Source organism: Dioscorea cayenensis, chromosome 19 (genome assembly GCF_009730915.1).
Source record: "Dioscorea cayenensis subsp. rotundata cultivar TDr96_F1 chromosome 19, TDr96_F1_v2_PseudoChromosome.rev07_lg8_w22 25.fasta, whole genome shotgun sequence".
Classification (NCBI taxonomy): domain Eukaryota; kingdom Viridiplantae; phylum Streptophyta; class Magnoliopsida; order Dioscoreales; family Dioscoreaceae; genus Dioscorea; species Dioscorea cayenensis.
The window spans coordinates 5326966-5348677 of record NC_052489.1 but is presented as its reverse complement, the minus strand read 5'-3'; the positions used below and the strand labels follow the sequence as shown (position 1 = coordinate 5348677).

At 35.5% G+C, this 21712-nt stretch overlaps 1 protein-coding gene across 1 annotated transcript; it reads right to left on the bottom strand.

Moving 5' to 3' along the window:
• Positions 1–750: 750 nt before the first annotated feature.
• Positions 751–1889, bottom strand: LOC120283994 (ubiquitin domain-containing protein 7SL RNA1-like). The gene is made up of 2 exons (XM_039290820.1): positions 1620–1889; positions 751–969 (listed from the first exon to the last, which is right to left on the bottom strand). Exons 1-2 carry the CDS (start codon positions 1887–1889, stop codon positions 751–753), a joined length of 489 nt encoding a protein of 162 aa, XP_039146754.1.
• Between the last annotated feature and the right edge of the window lie 19823 nt (positions 1890–21712).

Below are 21712 nucleotides of genomic sequence, written 5' to 3'. Positions count from 1 at the left end.
ATCTACATTAATCGAATTGATATTTCATTTGCCTTCCTATCAAAAGGTTGAGAATTTAAATTTGTGGCTTGTCCACTTTTTTTTTAAGAAAAAAAAAATTATCCTCACTTAGCCCTTGTCATAATTTTCAAGAACATAATAGCAACAAAAATTAAAAATTAATAAAAGCAACACTAATCCTTCTTTTGTTTTCATCAAAAGTTTAGCTAGCTATCAAGAACCACTATTAATATTTGCATTGAAAACCTTAAAGGGCCATTTGATTCGCGGTAATGTAGAAAGATTACCAAGTGTTACGTGGTAATATGAAAATATTACCATGTTTGGCATTGCACCGGTGATAATCTGAATGGTAATATCATATTACTAACTTATAAATATTACCAAGAAAGTGGTATTCTATTACCACCAAAATTTGGTGTCTATCTTGGATTGCCGTGGTAATCTTATAACTTTTTATATTTTAACAAATTGATTACCTTAACAACCAAACACGACAATGAATTATTCTCAGTAATAAGAGTTTTCAACCAAACATGGTTATATTAAATTACCATAATATTCCCAACCATATAACATTCCCACTCACACTTCCATGGTAATCTCATTACATGGTAATATGTCATTACCATGAACCAAACGGCCCCTAATAGTATCATTTTTCGCAATCCCATGCCATCCAAAAGATCTCTCCTCCTCCGTTACCTTCTCCTTATACATAAACAAATAACCATCAACCGGAAACACCATTCAGCCCAAACTCTCCAACCTTTCCAACACTTTCCTTAACTCCCTCACATTCTTCATCACATTCACCTCCATCCCTATCTTACTTATTGATGTCCACCTCACCAACACCATCACAGTCATTTTCTTCCCTGCTGCAGCCTCCGCCGCATGCCTCCTCATGACCACAATCACCTTCATTCCCTTTGCAACCCCATACTTCTTCAAAGTTCTCTGTTGATCCTACATCTCCACTCATCCACCATTCACGGCCTCCACATTCAACCAAACACACTACATAATCGAAGGTACATTTATGAGGATTGGGAATGTTGTGAATGCTATAAATATAGAACTTCTTTAATCATCATCGTTATCATTACCATCATCATTCTCATATGATAATTCTTGAGAAAAATAGGGTGAAATCCATTGATGGAGTGTAGTAAAAGCTAAAGTAAATGAAATCAGAGTGAAAATAGAGAGAAGTAAATAAAAAAACCTCATTGATTTAGTAAGCATTGATAAAAGAAAATAGGGTTTATATAGTTACGGTTACAATTGACTTGCTGACATGGCTTAACAAACTCAACTGACTATATATCTGGCCACTAGCATCACTAACAACCATTAATGTAATGATAACATGCTCATCTGGCAGCTAACTCATTAATCACCAAGTTAGCAAGCCTTGGTAGCTTCCCAGAGAGCTTCATCTCTAGCACCAACATTCAAGCCTTCATAGCTTCCCAGAAAGCTTCAATTCTATCCCTAACATCATCCTCATCAACATCATCTTCATCGGCATCATCATCGTCGTCATCGTCGTCGTCATCGTCATCATCATCACCATCATCACCATCATCATCATCATCATCATCATCATCATCCACCATAATCTCATCCCCATCCTCCAAGTGTTCTTGTTCGGCTTCTTCATCGACGACGAGCTTTATCTTGGATCCTTGGAGCACTTCGTAATACACCGTGTCTCGATCATTCTCCATGGCGGCTCCATGGATGTAGAGTGTTTGCTTGTCCACTGGCACGCCATGGTACTTGTGAATCTTCTCCTTGATCTCCAGTACTGTGGAGAAAAACCAGATCTCTAACTCGAACTGAAAGCTCTCCCCATCTTTCTTGCTCTCGATTATCACGTCCATTGATCTACTCCTCCTTCACTCTAAGAAACTTCTCACACCAGATATTATTTCTTCTAATCCTTTTATAGTTTCCTTTTTGGCTAAAAAACGAAGATTATGTCTAATATGCTTATTAATTACTAGTATATATATATATATATATATAAATCATAAGATTTTACCAACCACTAAAAATTAGTATTATTATTATAATAATAACAATTATTATTATAATAATTATTATTATAATATATATATACACACAAATACTTATGAATTAAAATTACACATATTGTATATACACCGATCTAAATCATAGAAAACTCTTGACAAAACTCAAACTCAAACAATCAATCCTTCCATATTTCACTTTACTTATCATATAATTGATTGTTTTAATAAATTTTTCACTTAAAATCCTACATTTGGGCCTACAAAATTACACAGAGAGTCTTATAAACTACAATTGAAACATATAATTACATTGTTGAGTGTTTCTATATAAAATTTTATCCGGCTCCTAGAAACACCATATAATACAAATGCAAGATATAATATATATATATATATATATATATGTACATATAGCAAATATATATGAGCCCAAAAATTTTCACAGTAAAGATTGAGTCCTGGAAATACTTGCAAAGAATTGAAGATTTCATTATTTTCAATTTGTGATATTCCAAATGAAACATAGAAAGGAATTAACATGTGAGAAATCATACATTCATATCTGTTTCATTCGAGATAGAATCACAATAATCATCAAAAGAGTTAACAACAAAAATTAGAAGATAACACATTAAGTCTTTTGAGATAGAACAAGTTCACAATATTAACAAAAATACATAAAAGACTAACACCACATGAAATTATAAACGAAAAGTGAAAACTTAAAAAAATGATCTCATCATAACTTATTACCAAACTACAACTGATAAGTGCTTGTGTGTTAAGAATGCGAAGTATTCTTTTCTTGTATTGAGCATTACTTTTATCAGGTTTTAGCGCTAATTCATGTGTATTTGTGTTACTTTGGTGCATGTAGGGTTGTGGAGCCAAATATGTAAGAAAGAAGCTAATATAGATCGTGAATGCACTATTTGATGAAATCTTGGAAGGAACAAATGCGAAGACACAAGTTGGATTCAAAGATAAGTGAATGTGTGCCAACCTCCGTGTATTCAAGCAATCACATGGTTTGGAGAGGCACAAAGGCAATCACATTTGCGTATTTCAACTCGTGCAATGATAACAAGATCTTCACTAGTGAGTCTGTTTATTGAACAAGTGACGTGATCTATGGCATAAACGTGTGCCCGTTTATGTTACCTCGATGAAAAATGTGGAATCAGGAGCATTTTGGCGCGCCATGCGCCGGGGGGGTAGTGTAGCAGGTTACTGTAACAAAACAATGTAGGAATTCACTGTAGCAGTTACTGTTCATAGTCCGCGAAAAATAAGGATTCGAGAGAATCCACACGCCCGTGTGGAACATCCACAGGGTTGTGTGGATGCCCGATTTCAACGTATTTAAAGCCGCAAATAAGCCTGATTTCAGGATTCTTTTTCCCATCTTTTCTCCAACTCTTCAGAGGCTTACGGTTAGGGTTTAGAGAGGTATTGGCAAGACTTTTGGAGTGGTTCTACGGCTTCAACACCGCATTTCTCTTGGAAGATAGCTATTGGGGGAGCTTTCGTCAGCACCGATCTGGTGAGGTGTGCCCTAGGCTTGACGAGGGGACCTTTGGAGAGGACGAGGCTACTCTATAAGACCATCGATACAACTACCGAGGAGGTTTTCCTATAGATTACTTGTTTTTACTTTCGATTTTACTATTGATTGTATCTTACTCCATGGAGAGCTAAACCACTAGTGGGTAATTGGATTTGTGAACCTATGATGTATTTGTTTCATTAACATTTTATTATGCTTTCATTAATTGATGTTTTAATTGAGTTCCAATCTTGAATGCTTGTTGAATGATTTCTCCCTTAGAGTGACACTAGGGTTGAGAGTTCATATTGGTAATCTTTGTTAGTGAGTGACACACCATGAGGGTTAGACAAAGCTAGATTGGAGAGGGTCAAGAGGGTGAGTCGAGAAGTAGCGGAGCGTCCCCTTTCTCTTCCGAAGTGATTTATCCTACCTCCATTTCCTAGAGTTCTTTGCGGTCACAATAGAGTGAAGTGCTAAAGGATGAACTCCGTTAGGGCTTAGTTGTACGAGCGATAGAGTGAAATGTTGAAGTGAACTTTAGTATCTGGGGCTTAATTGTGACTAGGGACCTTTCGCCTGGACCAAAGGGTTAGGTCTACACATAGGAATAGGGTTTATCATTTGGAATCCCTAGAGCTTCTTGCGACTTTGCACAGTGTGAGGTGTTGAGACTGATCGATTTCTCCGCTGGGGCATAGTATAGAGTTAGTCACGGTTGACCTTAGGTTTGGGATCGTGTATCTTAGGATGTACACTACTCATTGAGCATTAGTTAGGAAGAATAATAGATGGTTTTGCACTTGATGCGATAATCCTAGGCAGAACAATATCCGAGTACCCCACTTCTTATCGATTGCCTTTCCTCTCACTTATTTGTGCCTCTCTTTCTTATTTCTTTTATTTTGTCTACATTACATCTTATCAACATAATCATTGTTTTATCTTCGCTCGGTTAAGTAGCAATCTTGATGTTTCTATTCCTTATTCCCTGTGGATACGATACCCCACTCACCTGTGATTTATTACTTCAACAAACCAGTGCACTTGCAGGTCACACGCAAGGGATGTGTCAACAACCCTCCATATTATCATCACCGGTGTCATCGCCATCATCACTAGTATTAATGCTAAGTCCGGTATCAATATGATCTTCAAAATCCAAGTCCTATGCAGTCCCTGCAAGTTCTCTTATAAATTCAGCACTCTCAAAGTTATGAATTTCAAGAGTAGCAACACTTTTCTCATGGTTGTCAACATCATCAAATGCTACTTCATTTCCATTACTTTCATATTCTTTATTCTCTTTATTTCTTCTGTTGCAAGAGATTTCTTCACTTTGTGTGAACCTAATAAAAATGTTGACAATTGATATAAATTAGAAACAAAAATAACATTACAACTACTATGAATCATTAGCAACACTAAATTCTTACCATTTCAAAATCTCTCCAATTTTGCTCACATCCTAAAGAATTGCATGTTAAACTCTGTATGTGAATGACAAACTTGTACAATTCTAGGCATTCATTGTTATAGTCATCGCACCACTTAAACAAGGGTCTTTTTACAACTTTTTTAGTCTTAATACCAAATAAACCTTTTGTATCCTTGAAGGATTCAATTTGCAAATCTATCTTGCAACTTTCTAATGGATCCGACACTATCTCCTCAATGCAAGTATATATAGTCCAATTTTAATATTAGCATACTTTTGAAATTAGGACTATAATGATATTGGGGATTCAAGTAGTATGTTGTGGCATGCAATTGTTTATGTAGTTGAAACTCCCATCTTTCATCAATAATTTTCCATATAGACTTATAGTTGAAGTTAAAATAAAAATACATCAATTTACTAAGTTTGCATTTCGATTTGAAAAAAAATTAAAGAAGATGTCAATTTATTTAGTTTACCTCATTTGAACATAATTAAAATTTTCTTGTATATTATTTTTTACCCTATTTATTTCTTCATAAATAAAACCCATAGCTAGTTTCTCTTCAGAATTTGCCAATCAAAGCACATTGGTAAGAGGAAATGAAGCCTTAAAGCAATTCACAACATTTTTTTTCAAAACTTGACATCTAAAATCAATTCTTGCACTTGTTTTCCATCTTGTTGAGTAACAAACTTACTAGCTTTCCATGTTTTTGAAGTGAACATGACCATCAAAACCACCTTAAGATCATTAAGGCATTCAAAAGTCAAATAAGCAATGGTAAAGTAAATTGAGTAACATCTGAAAAAATTAGATCTTTTTCCTTACTAAAATGCCTTAACATGACAATTAATACAGGTCTTGTAAATATATGTTATAATCTTTCTAGCTTTTGCAATAGTAACTTTATGAACATCCAATTTCTTCTCAAAATATTCCAACATTAAATCAATACAATGAGTTGCACAAGGGATCTAATACAACTTCTTCCTTTTCTCCATTAATCTCTCTCTAATAGCCTTATAATTTGCCATGTTATCAATTATTACTCACACAACATTTTCTTTTCACAACATTATCTAACATTTAGAAAATTTGTTTAGCTATTTTTGAAATGTGGGATGCGACAACTGATGATAAGTAGACTATCCCTTTTGGACTGTTTACTAGAAAGTTGTAAATTAGGCATGTCTTCTTATCGGTCTAATCATCAAACATAATGGAATATCCCATCTTTGCCCATTTGGCTTTATATTCCTCAAGTAAGCTCATTATGTTGTGTGCTTCCATCTGCGAATATTTCTCTCTAACTTCATGATAGTTAGGTTGTTTAAATCCGAGACCATATCTTCCTACTAGATCAAAAAGTTTTGTGAACTTCCAGATTCTTTACACAATTAAAAGGAATGATAATTGTGTAAAAGAACCTAGCTATTTGTTGGCAAGCTTCTTCTCTCAAATCTCTTTACATCATTTGATTTATAATTGTTTGAGTGTCACTTACACCACTAAATTTTATTCTAACAAAAGCTCCCATGATATCCTTTCCACTACCCATTTGTTTTGGTTATTCCACCTCAATAGACATATTGTCATCGCTAATATAAAAACTTTCTTTCCTTTTTTTGCAGAAATTTTTTACAATTCTCATCATAATATTTATCATTTGCTTCTTAACATCCTTAGGCACAATTAAACAGAGAGTACCCGCCAAATGATAATTAAAACGATAAATTTCTTCCATAAAGATCTTTTGACAAAACTTGCATTGCACTATCCTTGATTTTTTTTCCCACATCTATACCATGTTGCCAACTGATGTCAACCTATTTCCCAAAGCTTTCCCAAAGAATTTTTCTATTTAAATATATTTCCCTTAGATTACCCCTCACAAGATGTAGACATTGTTGGTTCTTTCCTCACTATATATAAAACTCAAACTAATTAATTGTAGAAACCAAGGTAAGAAACAAGGCCTGCAAGGCATAACCAAAACCACAAAATTAAGTTATAAAAATATTAGATTTCAGAAAAGGCATAATCAAAAATTAATTTTGTAATTTAATTCAATAACCATGTATTTTAGACAATTACAAATTAGGCTAATTAATTTCATTCTCATTTCTTTGGAGCAAGATGTGACCAAGTGGTTCAAACATTTACAAAATTAAAACAGCACATAAGATTGTGAAAACATGCTTAATTTAAATTAAATCAAACTTACCACATGTATCTTTTCTTTGAAAACTTTTGTCAAACAAATCATATGCATTGTTAAACTGTCCACCACAACATGAAAGAAAGAAGGAATTCTTGCTAAAACCTTTGAAAAATTGAATTTGAAGATAAAGCAAAAGAGGAAATCAATAGAATTATAATAAAATACAATTAAAGGGCATTTAATGCTTTTACAATAAGCAAGACAAGCTCTACCTATGTAGAGTTTGAATAAAACTTTCACAATGGTGGACAGCAGATTCACGGTAAGGGGCATGCTTTGATGATCACATTAAACAAGAAGATGGAGATGAATAGAAATCCTAGATTTGGTAAGAATTGAAGGGGGAGGTCATGGCTCCCAACCTCATAGTGAGGAGCTCATTTCCGAAGTCCTCTCAGACCTTCAATCCGTCAAACCTCATTTGGCATTAACTTTAGCTTCTCTTTTGGTTTATGATCACAAGACAAGATTCACAAATCATAACCACTCAATCTTTTTAACATTTGTGTAATTAATATTTGAAAATACTCAACTCAAGGCAATAAGGTTTGTGTAATACATTATAAAACTTATCTCGAGGCAATAAGATTTGTGTAATATTTGATAGTATTGATATCAAGGCAAGTTAATGTGTGTATTCTGCAAGTGTAAAATAGTATGTATAAATGCAGGGATGTATATCCACGAGGATAGGAAGTACTAGTTCTAACCGATTGTCAATTATCTAGCCAAATAAAAGTGAGAATGAAGATCAAACTAAAAATGAATCTGAAACTAGAATGGATACGGGAAATTGACAAAGACTCTCAGTCATGGAAATGAGGTATTTAGATAAAGAATCTCCCTAGGACGTTCAATGAGGTTCTAGACTAGGATATCAAACTATGTTTGAGTTGATTGGACCGTGGGTATTTCTAAATCAGATTCACTCATTTCTCAAGATGATGAATACCTAATCCCCTAACAAGAAATAGTTGGAATATCTTCCTTACCTTAACTCAATATGTTTAAATGAACACCTCATCAACCTTGTAAAGAGGATTACCAAGAACTTCCCAAATCACACTAATCCCTTTCTCAAATCAATTAGTGACTAGTCCCTTACTAGACCATGATTGGAATCTCTTCTTTACCTTGGTACAATATGATTGCATAAACACTTTGGTGAATTCCTAAGGTAAGGTAACCCTAATTGGAAGAATCAAGCACATAACCTTCTACCCCTAGGTCTATGCTCAATTCCTTTCAATTGTAGTATATCTATGCATAGTGCTTTCTCAATCCCTTACACCCCTATAAAGCATGAAATCGAGCTCTTGATGTATGGAAATAATGGCATTAAAACACACACAATTGAGTCACAATTAAAATGAACTCAAATATATAGCTGATATTCGATGTCCAATACAAAATTACATCCTATAATTCATCAATATCCGAATAACCCTAAGAGGTCTAAGTCCTCATATAAAGAAAATACTCAATAAAATAAAAAAAAGGACTACAAATGATATTAAAAACATGATTAAGAGAACACCCTTGCGCTCCACGCTTCTTCCTGTAACAAGTTGTCAATATCTCCACCAACTAGCCGCCAAAGGACTTACCTCTATAGTAGAGTCTCAAACCCAAGGGAGATGATTGAAATCTTATTCGAGGACTATTAGAAAATCCCTAAAAATGCTCCTCAAATCCTAATCAAAAACCATGGAAGAAGGTTTGAGAAAAGCCAGAGGAAATCAACTCAAATCCTTATGTCTACCCTTTTATACTCTAGCTATCAATTGCATACATGGGCTAGACACGAGGAAGTGTGCCAAGCAGTGTAGCCCTCTATGAACCAAAACTCTCTGAAACCCTAAGATCACACGGTCATGACCCCTTCTTACACGGGTCAGTGTGAATTCTACATATGGTCATGTGAAGAATACACAGGAGGGTCAACATGGGACTGTGTTGCTACTTTGAAGCACACTTTGAATTTCTTAAGACTCATATAGTATGATACATGGCTTGTGCGGGATTCCCATGTAACTCTTGGGTTTTCCCTAATGCTCTTTAGTGCCTAAATTACACTTGGCCATGTGGAACCCCTTGCAGCCCTCTGCAACTCTATTTCCTACTGGTTATCATCCTCTTTCTTATTTACACCCTTTTTGTTCCTTTTGTTTCGAGCTCATAATCTATAGACTATATACTCAAAAGAGATACACTAAGTACCAATTAAATCAAAATTTGTCAAAAAAAGACAAGCTAAGTGCATTAAATTATAATAGAAAAATTAGAATGATCTTAATGAATTTAACTATCCTAACAATCCTACAAGTGTTTTTCCTCCGATCTTGAACTTTCCCTTTTTTAATACAAGTTAACATGGTTTCACAAGGTAGGATTGTAAACTTGTGCGATTTTATGATTTGAAAAGCGATTTTGGCAACATTGGATGTATATATGATAATAATTTTGCATTTTAGTGTTGTTAGTTTAAATCTTATTCAAATTTAAATTATGTTATTGATGATTTAAAATTGAATCTTGTCAGACTTATTTCGGGAGTTAGTAATTATTGTGTTAAAAAATAACCACAATTTCTAGTCATTTAATATATATTTAAATTATATAAAATTATTAACTAAAAGAATTAAATAGACCCGTTTAATGAACAAAATTGGATAAAGGTGGATGATATATGAGTACACACAATCGCTATGATTTGGAAATATGTCCAAGTAAAAACCAACTAGCTTACTATGAAGGAGACAAATGGGAAAATAATATTGTGTATTAATTAGAGATTAATACTCTGACATATCATAAGTATATGATTCAAATTGAATGGCTGAAACAAGTGTGCATGGACAAGGTAACTTATGTCACTAGGCCCATGGAAGTAACTTGTATGAGCATCATTGTGAACCTTAGGAGATGAAATAACCCTTTGTATTATTTTCAAGTCGAGGTGTGGAAATTCATTGTGGTTTATAATTTGATTTTAAAAGTGAATATTGCGTGTGCCGTTAGAAAATACACTTATGATGGTATTGTTAGAAAACCCGATGCTACAAAGAAAATTATTTATAGACGGTATACTTTTATATGGCTAAGTTTTCTAGCCATATATCTATTTTGACCTCATAACTGTTTAGCTATTTTTGCGATCATTTGCAAATTAACTTCCTCGTCTTAAAATTAAAATGATTGGTCCTCAAGACCAAAGTGTGGGCTGATTCTATGTAAATAAACTCAGCCATAATAATTTCAAGAATATAAAATAACTTCATTTGGAGTAGTAACGAGAAAGTTATGGTTGATTCTTCATAGTTGCACTAGAAAACTAAGCTACAACCATAAGAAATGCTCGCGATATAGTAGTGTTTTTCATTTTCTCCATTATTTACTTTGAATTTCAACAAATACCATCCATATAAAACATAGATCTTGAGGTTTATTTTCCAAAACCACCTAAATCATTGCTATTTGAGTAGTAATGATATAGGAGTGGTTGATTCTGTATAGTTGTGCTAGAAAACTCAGTTATAACCATAAGAAATGCACGTGATATATGAGTGCTTTTCATTTCCTCCACTATTTACTTTGAATTTCAATGAATACCATCCATATGTGTTCCTATGTATTACAATGATTTCGTGTGTATTATTAGGTTTTCCTGTGTATTAGAATTATTATATGTGTAGTATTATTGTTTCCTATGTATTAAATATGTTTCCTATGTATTATTAGTGTTACCTGTGAAATAATTAACATTCCTATTTATTTTGTATGATTTATGTTTATTGCCATGCAGGGAGTCCTTCTCAAACAACATAAATCCCAATGGTATTTGTGTTCTCTCCTAACATCCTCCTTCTGGGGAACTCAGTATTACCGGGTGTTCCCAAGCACATGAGACATTAAAAGTAGGCCAACGGTTTGAAAATGTAAACCACTTCAAAGATTGCATGTGAAGCACAGCTATAAGATAAAATTTTGACTTTACATTTATTAAAAATGATAAAATCCAGGTAATTGTAAGGTGAGTTACTCTGAAATGCCAATCGCGAGTGCATACTTCGGAAGAAGAAAATGCAGACACATTCTAGCTGAAGACAATGTAAGCAACTCACATTTACGGTGGAGGCATTGGTACGACAGCGCATCCCAAAGAAAGCAAGAAATGGGTTTTTGACAGTGTCATGCAGAAATTGAAAGAGCGGATATTGTATTGAGCTATTGACTAACAGAAAGGCATATTGAGGGACCATGGTGTTCGTCTACTGTACAAGCTAGCTTGGATAGGGAAGGAGGTTTCTAGATCGACCATTAATGGTAGCAAGGTTACTAGCTATGATTTGATTCTCCAGTATGTAGATAAAGTAGCTCAGAAGAATCCAGTTAGCATTTTACCATTGACAATGATGGCGAGCAGTTTAAGCGTGCTTTTTTCCCTTTGGGGGTTGTTTGTTGGGGTTCAAGAATGGGTGACGGAACTAATTTGTTGGGTAAGTATGGTGGGATTCTGCTAGGGCAATAACCAAAGATGGCAACGAGGGTATGTTCCATATAGCATTCACTATCATCAACAATGAAATCGATGGACTTGGTTTCTTGCTTCTCTTGGGGAGACTTGTACTATCAAGATGACTAAGATAAAATTACAACATTCATCTCAGATCGATCCAAGGGTCTTGTCAACGCCGTTGCGTGAGTGTTTCCCTCATCATTGCATGGTTATTACCTACAACACTTGGAGGCGAACTTCATGAAGACTAACGCTAGGCTTGGGAAAGCTTTGAGAGAACAATGTTGGACAGTAATCATAAATATTACGTGCGCGTATATTTCAAAAGAGTTCGATGATGCAGCTTGTGAACTTGCATGTATATCGAGCGACACACCGCTAGCTTTGAGAGATTAATGTTGGGCAGTAATCATAAAAATTGCATGCGCCTATACTTCAAAAGAGTTCAATGATGCAGTTCGTGAACTTGCATGTATATCAGGTGACGCACACGCTTGGTTGCTATAAAAGTCCGATGGTGATCATTGGTCGAACTTTTTATTTAAAGGAATGTGATGGTTGACTTGATAAGGTTAGGCTTCATATGCACCTATAATTATTTCCCGTGTAGTGTCATTTATTGTTGTGTATTAACATGTGTTTCTGTGTATTGTTACTGTATAGGAAATAAAGTTATTGTGTACTAAATAAGGTGTGTATTGTGCTCATCCACAGGTTTAAACTTATAAATATATTGGTAGATAGACACAAACAATCAAACAGGTGGGATACACATCTCTGCCTTGAGATACGCAAGAAGTTTAAACAAATTGTTGATGACAGTCATTTCCTGATGGTGGGCCGATCCATTGAAGACACATACAAAGTCAATGATGACCATGACAGTGCAGTCAACCTCCAGTTTTGAGGTTGCTCCTCCAGAAGATGAAAAGTACATGGCCTATAGTGCAAGCATGCATGTGTCGTGATCATGCAAACAGACACGAATGTCCATTCATACGTAGACGATTACTTCATAGTCGAATGGTATCGTCGGGCATATGACAACCCAATATCCCTGATTTCTGATAGTGATAATCCATTTGATGACAATCGTGAGCTCCGAATTTGACCGCTAATATCAAAGAAATAGCCCAATAGTCCAAGAAGGAAGAGAATAGAGTCACAGGCCTTCGATGTCCGTGATTTACATTGTAGCCAGTGTCATCAAGCTGGACATAATCGTAGATCTTGTAATGCAGTCATAGCAAACTAAGCATTCTATCCATAATCATATGTGACTTTCAATTTTTGTGTCATAGAAGCATGAACTTTCTATGTTTTGTTGTTGTTGTGTATTTGCCTATTTAACTATGTATAAATTTCATTTCCTGTGTACTATTTAAATTTCCTATGAATGTATTCCGTTTCCTGGGTATCTTTAACTTTACCTATTTCACAATTTATGTTGTGCATTATTTCCAGTGCACAATTCAGATTTAAGGATGAATTTGTAATTAACTGAATACACAATGTTTCCATTGATAAACAACAACAAAAAAAAAATATGCAATTTTTCCATTGATAAAGAACATTGTGTTTTTTTTCAATTGCTTCCTCGTTTGCAACAACTTCCTCGTCAACGGCTTCTTCGTTTACGGCTGCTTCCTTGTTACCAACATCAAAACCATGCTTAGTTATATCAAGACAGGCGTTTAAGTCAATCGTGGTCCTCGTTTGCACTCTCCTCACTAGTGGAGGCCTTTATCCCTTTGGCATCCTTAGCAAAGGTGGTAGTCTACTGAATGGCCTCATCCTTTTTTCCCATCGGCATTCTCGTCTATGGCAGTGATCTCCACACTAGAGTCATCCTTTTTCCCTATGATGGCCTTCTTCATCTTCATTCTAGGTATAATTTTTTTCTGTATACCGTCAATGAGTATCCGAATGATATAATGAAGATGGAGGAATGTGACATCCGACTGTGGTATATCCAACTCTTCCCTGTTCAGAAGTTGTTCTATATAATGCATACAAAATACCGGACAATCATCGCTCCCAGGTGCTCATTAGGGGTAGTTACACACATGCTCAAGTGGAAGGTGTTGAAATTTGTTATGGCCTGTGTTAATCTCGTTGCATAGTTCCAAGAGATCCCTCTAAAATGTTACATAGAATTTGTTGGTGACTCAATAAAAGGAAATTCAAGGTTTGAAATTATTTTCTAGTCACTTACCATGTCTATGGCGTCAATGTCATAAATGTCCGATCTAAGTGACAAGTAGTGCAAGTACTCTTGCTTTTGAATGTCCAAAACTAGCAAATGGTAATGACCGTGAAGGACGATTGGCATAAGTATAAGTTTAGTAGTCTTGTGCCTGTATATGACATTTTCCATCATGTACAATGCATGTTCCACAACGAATTACAATTTCTGCATAGCAAGTGCCAGGGGTTGCATGAGAATAACATGCTTCTTGAAAACCAATGGATTTGTCAGCAATTCTTCACGAATCATGAGGACGAGGGGGTCCACAACATCATTGGGGACATTTTTTTTCCTTTGAGGAGGACGAAGAGGTTGTCATAGGTGGCATAGCTGCACTCATTCTAATCACTCCAAATGATAGAACTGAATAAACAATTTACATAGAAATCCATCAGAATACACATAACAAAAATATGGTACATAGGAAATTGATATGTTACACAGGAAACCTATATGGTACACAGTAAATTGATATGTTAAATAGGAAACCTATATGTTACACAAGACAACGTAATGGTTATACATGAAAAGGTAATGATTACACAGAAATATTAAATGTACACATTAAAGCATAATATTACACATATTTTTCATAAAGATATTGTAATATACAAAATCCGTATGATACAAACAAAAAAATACTTGTCAACCCATGTGTTCAAGTAGAAGGAGAAGGTTGATTGCTCGAGTTGGGTCAGCCTTCCGAAACTTGGATAGTTCTTCTTCCATGGCAGGAAGCCTATTTTGGCCTTCTTCTGTTCCTCATAGTACACCTGGCCTTTTGCTAGTCCCTAGTATGGGACCAGTGCAAGCGGCTCCTCTGCCTGTCTATCCTTTCCCAAACTGGTGATAGTCTGAAGTAATATGTCAACAACGCACAATTCAGCCTCTTGCAATTCTGACGTAAGATTGGTTTCAAGAGGTTTTTTATTCTGTGGAAAGACCTTTTTTCTTAGAGCTCTCTTAGATACAGCATTCTTTAATGAGGCTCTCTTTGGCTATGGTCTCTATAGTGTTATCTTCTTAACTAGAACTTATTTTGTTGGAATTCTCTTTCGAAAAAGTTCTGTTAGACTATCTTGATGTGTATCTACGGCAGCCGTGAGTCTCATAACACACCCAGGGGGAGTCTCTTCAACTGTTACTGGGGAACATTTGCAGCCACTGGGGCCTCAAGAGGGGGGACAATAGAAGGAATTTTGTCACGGGGTGCTTCCGAAATGGGATTATCATATGCGGGACCAAACAACCATTAGTAGGTACTTGTGTAGCAGCTCCTGGCTCGGGTTGGTGACTTGTTGCTGATGGAACATAAACATCCTCGCAAGCAGCGGCCTCATGATGTGCAGGAATTTTATCATTTCAAGTTATCTTCGCATCATGCTGGCCAGATCGACCTCACCCAAACCGCACTACCCTTTTGAATCTCATAGCGGAACTAAGGGACTGACTTGATGAAGACGGATGCCTGATATCTGTTGCCGTTGCATAGGTGTTTGAATATAGAGGTGATGACCGTGAGTTACCTATCTTTCGCTTTGCATACTCTCTGTCACACTCGTTTATACGAGCTCAAAGGTCAAGGAACTCAATTAATACCTGCTGCAATAACCGCCACATGTCATTATCACCTCACGAAACCTCATCTGGCTTCTCAACTGATGACTCACAGTGGTCAGTTTATTAGAGTTGGATGGGAGGATTCATTCTAAGCTCGCTTCTTTGCTGGCTCAATACTTGGCTTGTTTCTAGCATCAGTCGGGGAGTGAAGGCCCTCGTGGTCTTGGTTGGTTGTTGGGACCTCCTTTTTTAGTCTCTAGGTTTGGACGATCTATCAGAGGTTTGTTTATGATTGTAATTGATATTGCCAACTAAGACATTCTCTTCATCATTGTCTGGCACAAGCTCAAAAAAAATGCAAAGCAAATACGCAACAAATACAATTTTATCAGCATATTATACACAGTTAATTTAAAATATATACATGAAAGTCGAAACCGTACACAATAACTATTATTTTTACACATAAAGAATTAATACTTCACAAGAAACTAATATATTACACATGAACAAGATATTTTACACAGGAGTCTAGTATAATACACAATAAACCATTATAATACACATGAAATAGCTCATTACACCAAAGGAGAAAACATTTACACAGCAAGAGGAATAACTTACTTGTTTTCCTTTGATTGATTTCAAAAGTGGGCCAATAGATGCCGCCTTTATGAAACTTGACTCCCTCTAACACATTATATGGGGTATCCATCCCAATCACAGTTTCTTCACACTTCCTGTCACCTTATAGAACTAGATGATCAGGGCAATGGAGTACCCTTTCATGTAGCTTGCAGTGGTTTACTTTCCTTTACACCGAAGTTGCACATGGGCAAGTGTCATAGAGACATCATTCACCAGCCACCTATAATGGCCGAGTGAGGCCAGATCGTCAGTGTAACTTGCTACGAATGGTGGCACATTTAGAGAAGTACTGGGGAACAAGACCTTGGCCATGAAGTACACCACAAGGACCTTCACAAAGGTCTCCTCCTCACTATCTTTACTACGTACAAGCCTAAATAGGTTTTCTTTAATTGTATCGCAATGATAGTTATGCATTTTATATAGAAGAGTCTTCTCAAATTTGGATTGGCCCCTCTTGTGCTCGAAGGATATGGTATCTCCATCGCAGCAGAGGCCTAGAATGAGCATAACGTCTTCTGCTCTGAATGAGATCATGTTTTCCCCTATCTTAATGCGCTGGTTGCTGCCATTATACACCTGCAACAACACGTCAAGAATCCCTCTCTCTTTCAACACAGGTGCGACGCCCATCAAATGAGTAAATGGTGTTTGGCAGAGGATGTCCCAGTGCCGCCTCTTCATTTGTTTTTCAACTTTGAGATCATTTCAACAACATGGGCGAGACAACATCAAGCGTTCACAAGTGTTGTTGACATCTTCTGTTCTATATAAAAAAAATGCACACATTGAGTTAGTGAATGAAAGATGAACATAATGATATACACATCAGACCACAAATGATATACAAAAACCATTACAAGAAAAACAAGAATTTAACACAGTAATTTTGGGACGGAAATGAGCAAAAAAAAAAATAGTGACAAACTGATTTTGGCACAAATTTTGGCATGGAATAGGAATTGTGCCTATAACATGCATGACAAATATAATTTGTCATGGAATAGTAAAACCATGGCAATTTTGTCACAGCTTTAGGCATGATTTTTGGTACAGTTATTTTGTCATGGTTTTTGGCATAGTTAATATTATCACGGATTTAGGCACCATTTTTTGGCACGGTTTTTGGGACAGTTATTTTGTCACGGTTTTTGGCACGGTTAATGTTGTCACGGTTTTTAGTACGGTTGATTTTGTCATGATGTTTGGCCCAATTTTGAATTTGTCATGGTTTTTTGCACGATTATTTTGACACAGAGATAATTCTTGGCACAATTTTTGTCATGGTTTTAAATTTAACATGATTGTTGACATATTTTTTTGTCATGTTTTTTGGCACGGTCTTGAATTTAATGATGATATTGACATGATTTTTTGTTACAGAATTTAACATGATTCTATTTGAAAAATTAAAATAAATTACAAATAGATTTATTTAATATTAGAACCTGCATTTAACTTCATCAAAATATAGATTACAATATTTGTAAAATATGCAAAATGTTATTACAATCATAGCATTATTACGAGAATAAGGTCCAACCTAACATAACCCTATACATCATCCTATGACGGAGAAATTTGAACTCTCTTCGACATTGGAGAGTGATTATCGGCATGTGTTTGTGACTCTCCTGTCGGTGTTCAAGGTTGCTTGAAAGGAGAAACAAACTATATTATATTGTGCTGATTTTAGACATTCTAAGAGCTCTTTGTTGATTACTTATGCTTTCAACGTACTACAGAAGGAAATCGATAAATACAATTAACTTCCATAAATACACCAAGCATCTACAAATGGCTCCAAAAAAAAATTGGCATTTAATTATTCCATAAATAATCAGTCTAAATAATTCAACTGGTATTTATGACGCTAACCAACACAATCATAATACTGATGCATGATAAAAATGTTTCACATTTAGATTTTGACCTATTCTTGTATCTCTTTCAACTTTCAAGTGCTATTTATGTATTAAACAAAAAGATTGGTATAGTATTTAGCTAACCTTACCTATTATCATATGTAAAAATTTTTGAAAATAGATAAGAGATAGTTCTAGAATTATTATATACATAGACTTGAAATGGTTGGGGCCTCAAGAAAACATTATTATACAAGCATATACAAGCATACAACAGCATTATTATATACAAGAAAAAAAATATTATATATGAATTAAGATTATGAACCAAGATTATGTCAAGGCTGGAAGTAAATAAAAATAAAATGAATAGCATTATGTGGCTAAGTAATATAGTATATACAAGCATCATCAAGTAGAGCCCATTGAATTCTTACATTTTCACATTCATTCTTATACTTCATATTTGTGAGTGAAGCCCAAACCTTTGTTCCCGCCATAATGAGATGTTACATCCCAAAACTCGCCACGCATTCTCATTTGTTTTGTTCTGGTTTGTTGATTTTTTGTATAGTGCCCTGCAAATATTAAAACTAATGTTACACATAAGAATCCAAAAGAGTGAAGGATGCAAATAGGTAAATATGGCATGCAAACAGATTAAAAGCATCAATGTGTTCTAACATTAATGTGGTGTCATTTGTTTGAAAGTTCATCATGCACTATCACTAAATTTAAATAAACCATATCGATTCCTACTCATAGTTATACCAATTATCAACATACAAAGAGCATGTTCCTCATCATAAGTCATCATAACCAATAGAATTACCTCAACACTTTTGTCCCTATTCTTCTATTAATGCAATCATGACTTTGCAACTCAAAAGTTAAATAGTTTGAACTGAAAGAAATCAATTGTGTCATGGTCTTACTTCAGCAGCAAATTAAGATTAAAATATACATACATACATACATACATACATACATATATACATACATATGTCTATATATATCTCAATTATTCAGAAGCTAAGCCATAAGAAGGAATAAAATAACATACATGCCATGTGTATCGGGTTTTGATATTGTTCTATCAGGTAAAGTATCATAAAAAGGGGCTATTAAGATTGACAAGTTTTGAACATCATCTCTATTACACACAATGCCATCCACATTATTCACAAAGAATGAGTTCAAGATCCTTGAGAAGTAAACAACAAAGCACATTAGAGGAATGATGTATTTAAATCTAAAACATAGAACAAATTTGTAGATACTCCACAATCTTCAAAAAACCAACAACATGAAGGATCTATCACCATGATGTTCCAGAAGAAGAAGAAGAAGACGCATCTCATAGTTTCCAAATTAAGTGTAATCTAAATGGTTTGGTATTCATGGAAAATCCTACCTAAATCTTCATGTATATTCACTCTTGAAGCCAAAAAGAATAGTGATGTACAATTTCATAAACCGGCATGAAGAACTTAGTCCTTTGAATTGTTCAAAATCAGAACAAATTTGTCACAATGTACAACCCAAATTAATCAATCAAATAAACAAAATTAACAGGCATGCCACGGAAGTATTCACAAAAAATCAAAAACTAGGGTTTTGTTGGATCCAAGAAGGCAGTAAAAGAATGAAAGAAATCATTCAAGGATTTATAGGAGATCGAAGGATCATAGATCATTATCATAACAAGTAGTAGCACTACTAGTACCATGAAGACCAAGCTGACATTCTCGGTCAGCCTACATGAACTCAAGCTCCAACTGCCTCCGCATGATCTTATACATGAACTCAAATTTCTAAGCAGCCATCTTCAAGTCCCTAGCCATCTGGGGGAAGGTGAGCAAGAGAAGCATGTCCTTAATAGTGACCAAAATCTTAGAGATGTTAACGAAGGTGGTGATGAGCTTGAGCATGCATTCTTTGCAAGGGCCAAGGCTTGTGATGAACTTCTTGTTTGGGTGCAGCATCTTGAGGAGCAAGTTTGATGAGGAAGGGAATAACAGTGGGTTGGTGGTGGTCAAAAGAAGGGGGATATTTGATTGCCGCATTTGCTGGTGATGAACTTGAAGGAGTTGAGGAGTTCGTAGGTTTGGAGAGCGGAGGAAAGGTTGAAGGAGTTTCGGGTGACGTAGTCAAGGCCACCGAGGGTGATGAAAAGTTCACAAATGGTGAGTTGGGGCTATTGATGGCACCAGTGTCGTCGAAGGAGGATGGTGAGGATGCAGAGGTGGTTTCCGGCACATGGAAGCAGAGGACGGTGGGTATAGGAACCAAGTTGGATGATGAGATCTTTGGTGGAAGGTTAGGCTTTGGGGTGAGGATGGAGGAGAAGATGGGTTTTTTTTTATAGAGGGATCTTTGATTACTCTGATGTTGGTTATGGACCGTCGGATCTTGGGGATCGGTCTTGGAGGGTGGAGGTGATCCCTGTCATTTGATCAGTTTGGTGAACGATTGGAGATATTTATATTGTTATACCAAAATTATGTGGAATAATAAGGTTGTGTGGGTCACGTGACTTTTATGAAATTATGTGGCTAACTGATCATATTTATTTATTTGATTTTATGATTATTTGTAAACAAATGGATATTTTTTTATTTTCATTTAAAAACCTAAAAATTATTTTAATGAGGTAAATACCTCAAAATTTTTATGCCACAACTGTTAGATGCATAATTGTAATAATTATAATAAAATTATAATAAAATTTTATAAATATATTATAATAAACAAAATTGTTAACAACTACAATTACTGCTTTATAAACACACCACTGTATTCCAATATCAACTTTAAAATTAAGATAAATTAAGATAAGAAAATAGGATAGTTGCTCACACACCTCACAAGGAAAACACACCACTCTATTATAGCAAAACTAATCATGACAGCAAGATAGTTGCTTACACGCCTTACAACTTTACTCCATCTAACAGCTATGGGATAGCTTCGCACGGTTCCTTTGCTCAACGCCTGCACAATGTTGAAGAACTACTTGAGCGTCATCATAAGTCATCGCTATGTCTCCATGTACTCCATACAGCATGCGCAATTGCTACATGTGTCATGGTTCAATATGGTAACTTTCCATGTAGATGTCTTATAGCTTTGATGTTATGATCGTGCTAAAGTCACTAGTGTTCATGCTCACGAACAAGTGAGTATGCGGCACTAAGACATGTGCTTGAGTTCTCTCCTGTCCAACAGGTTTCAGACAGATTGATCCATCAGTGTGGGGCTTAAGGTTCCTTGTGATACTTCATGGGCTAAACTTTTCTTATCAGTAGCAATAACAGCAACAATAGTGGCAGTAGCTCAAGCTTCTTCTTCTTCTTCCTTCCTCCTCTGCTCCTCCATTAAGTGCCTCTCCACTCTTTGTCTACGAGACATCAGTGAAGCTGCCGCTTGTTGCCATCTGAATAACATGGCTCTCCAAGTGGTTGGTGATGGTAGAATATATCTTTAGCTCTGGCTCAATTTAAAGGCGAGCCCCAATAGTGAAGGTCATGTAATCCACAACTCCCTTTTGTAAGTAGGTAGTTAGAGTGTTTGTCAGGTCACTTCATAGTAATGAGCTTCCATGCTATGAATAGCCTGTGA

Excerpts from the sequence above, each read along its gene's own strand:
- LOC120283994 (XM_039290820.1), bottom strand. The coding sequence starts at position 1,889 with ATGGACGTGATAATCGAGAGCAAGAAAGATGGGGAGAGCTTTCAGTTC. Across the intron at positions 970-1,619 it reads AGGATGGGGATGAGATTATG|GATCAACAGAGAACTTTGAA; the intron begins GTGGATGATGAT and ends GTGGAGATGTAG.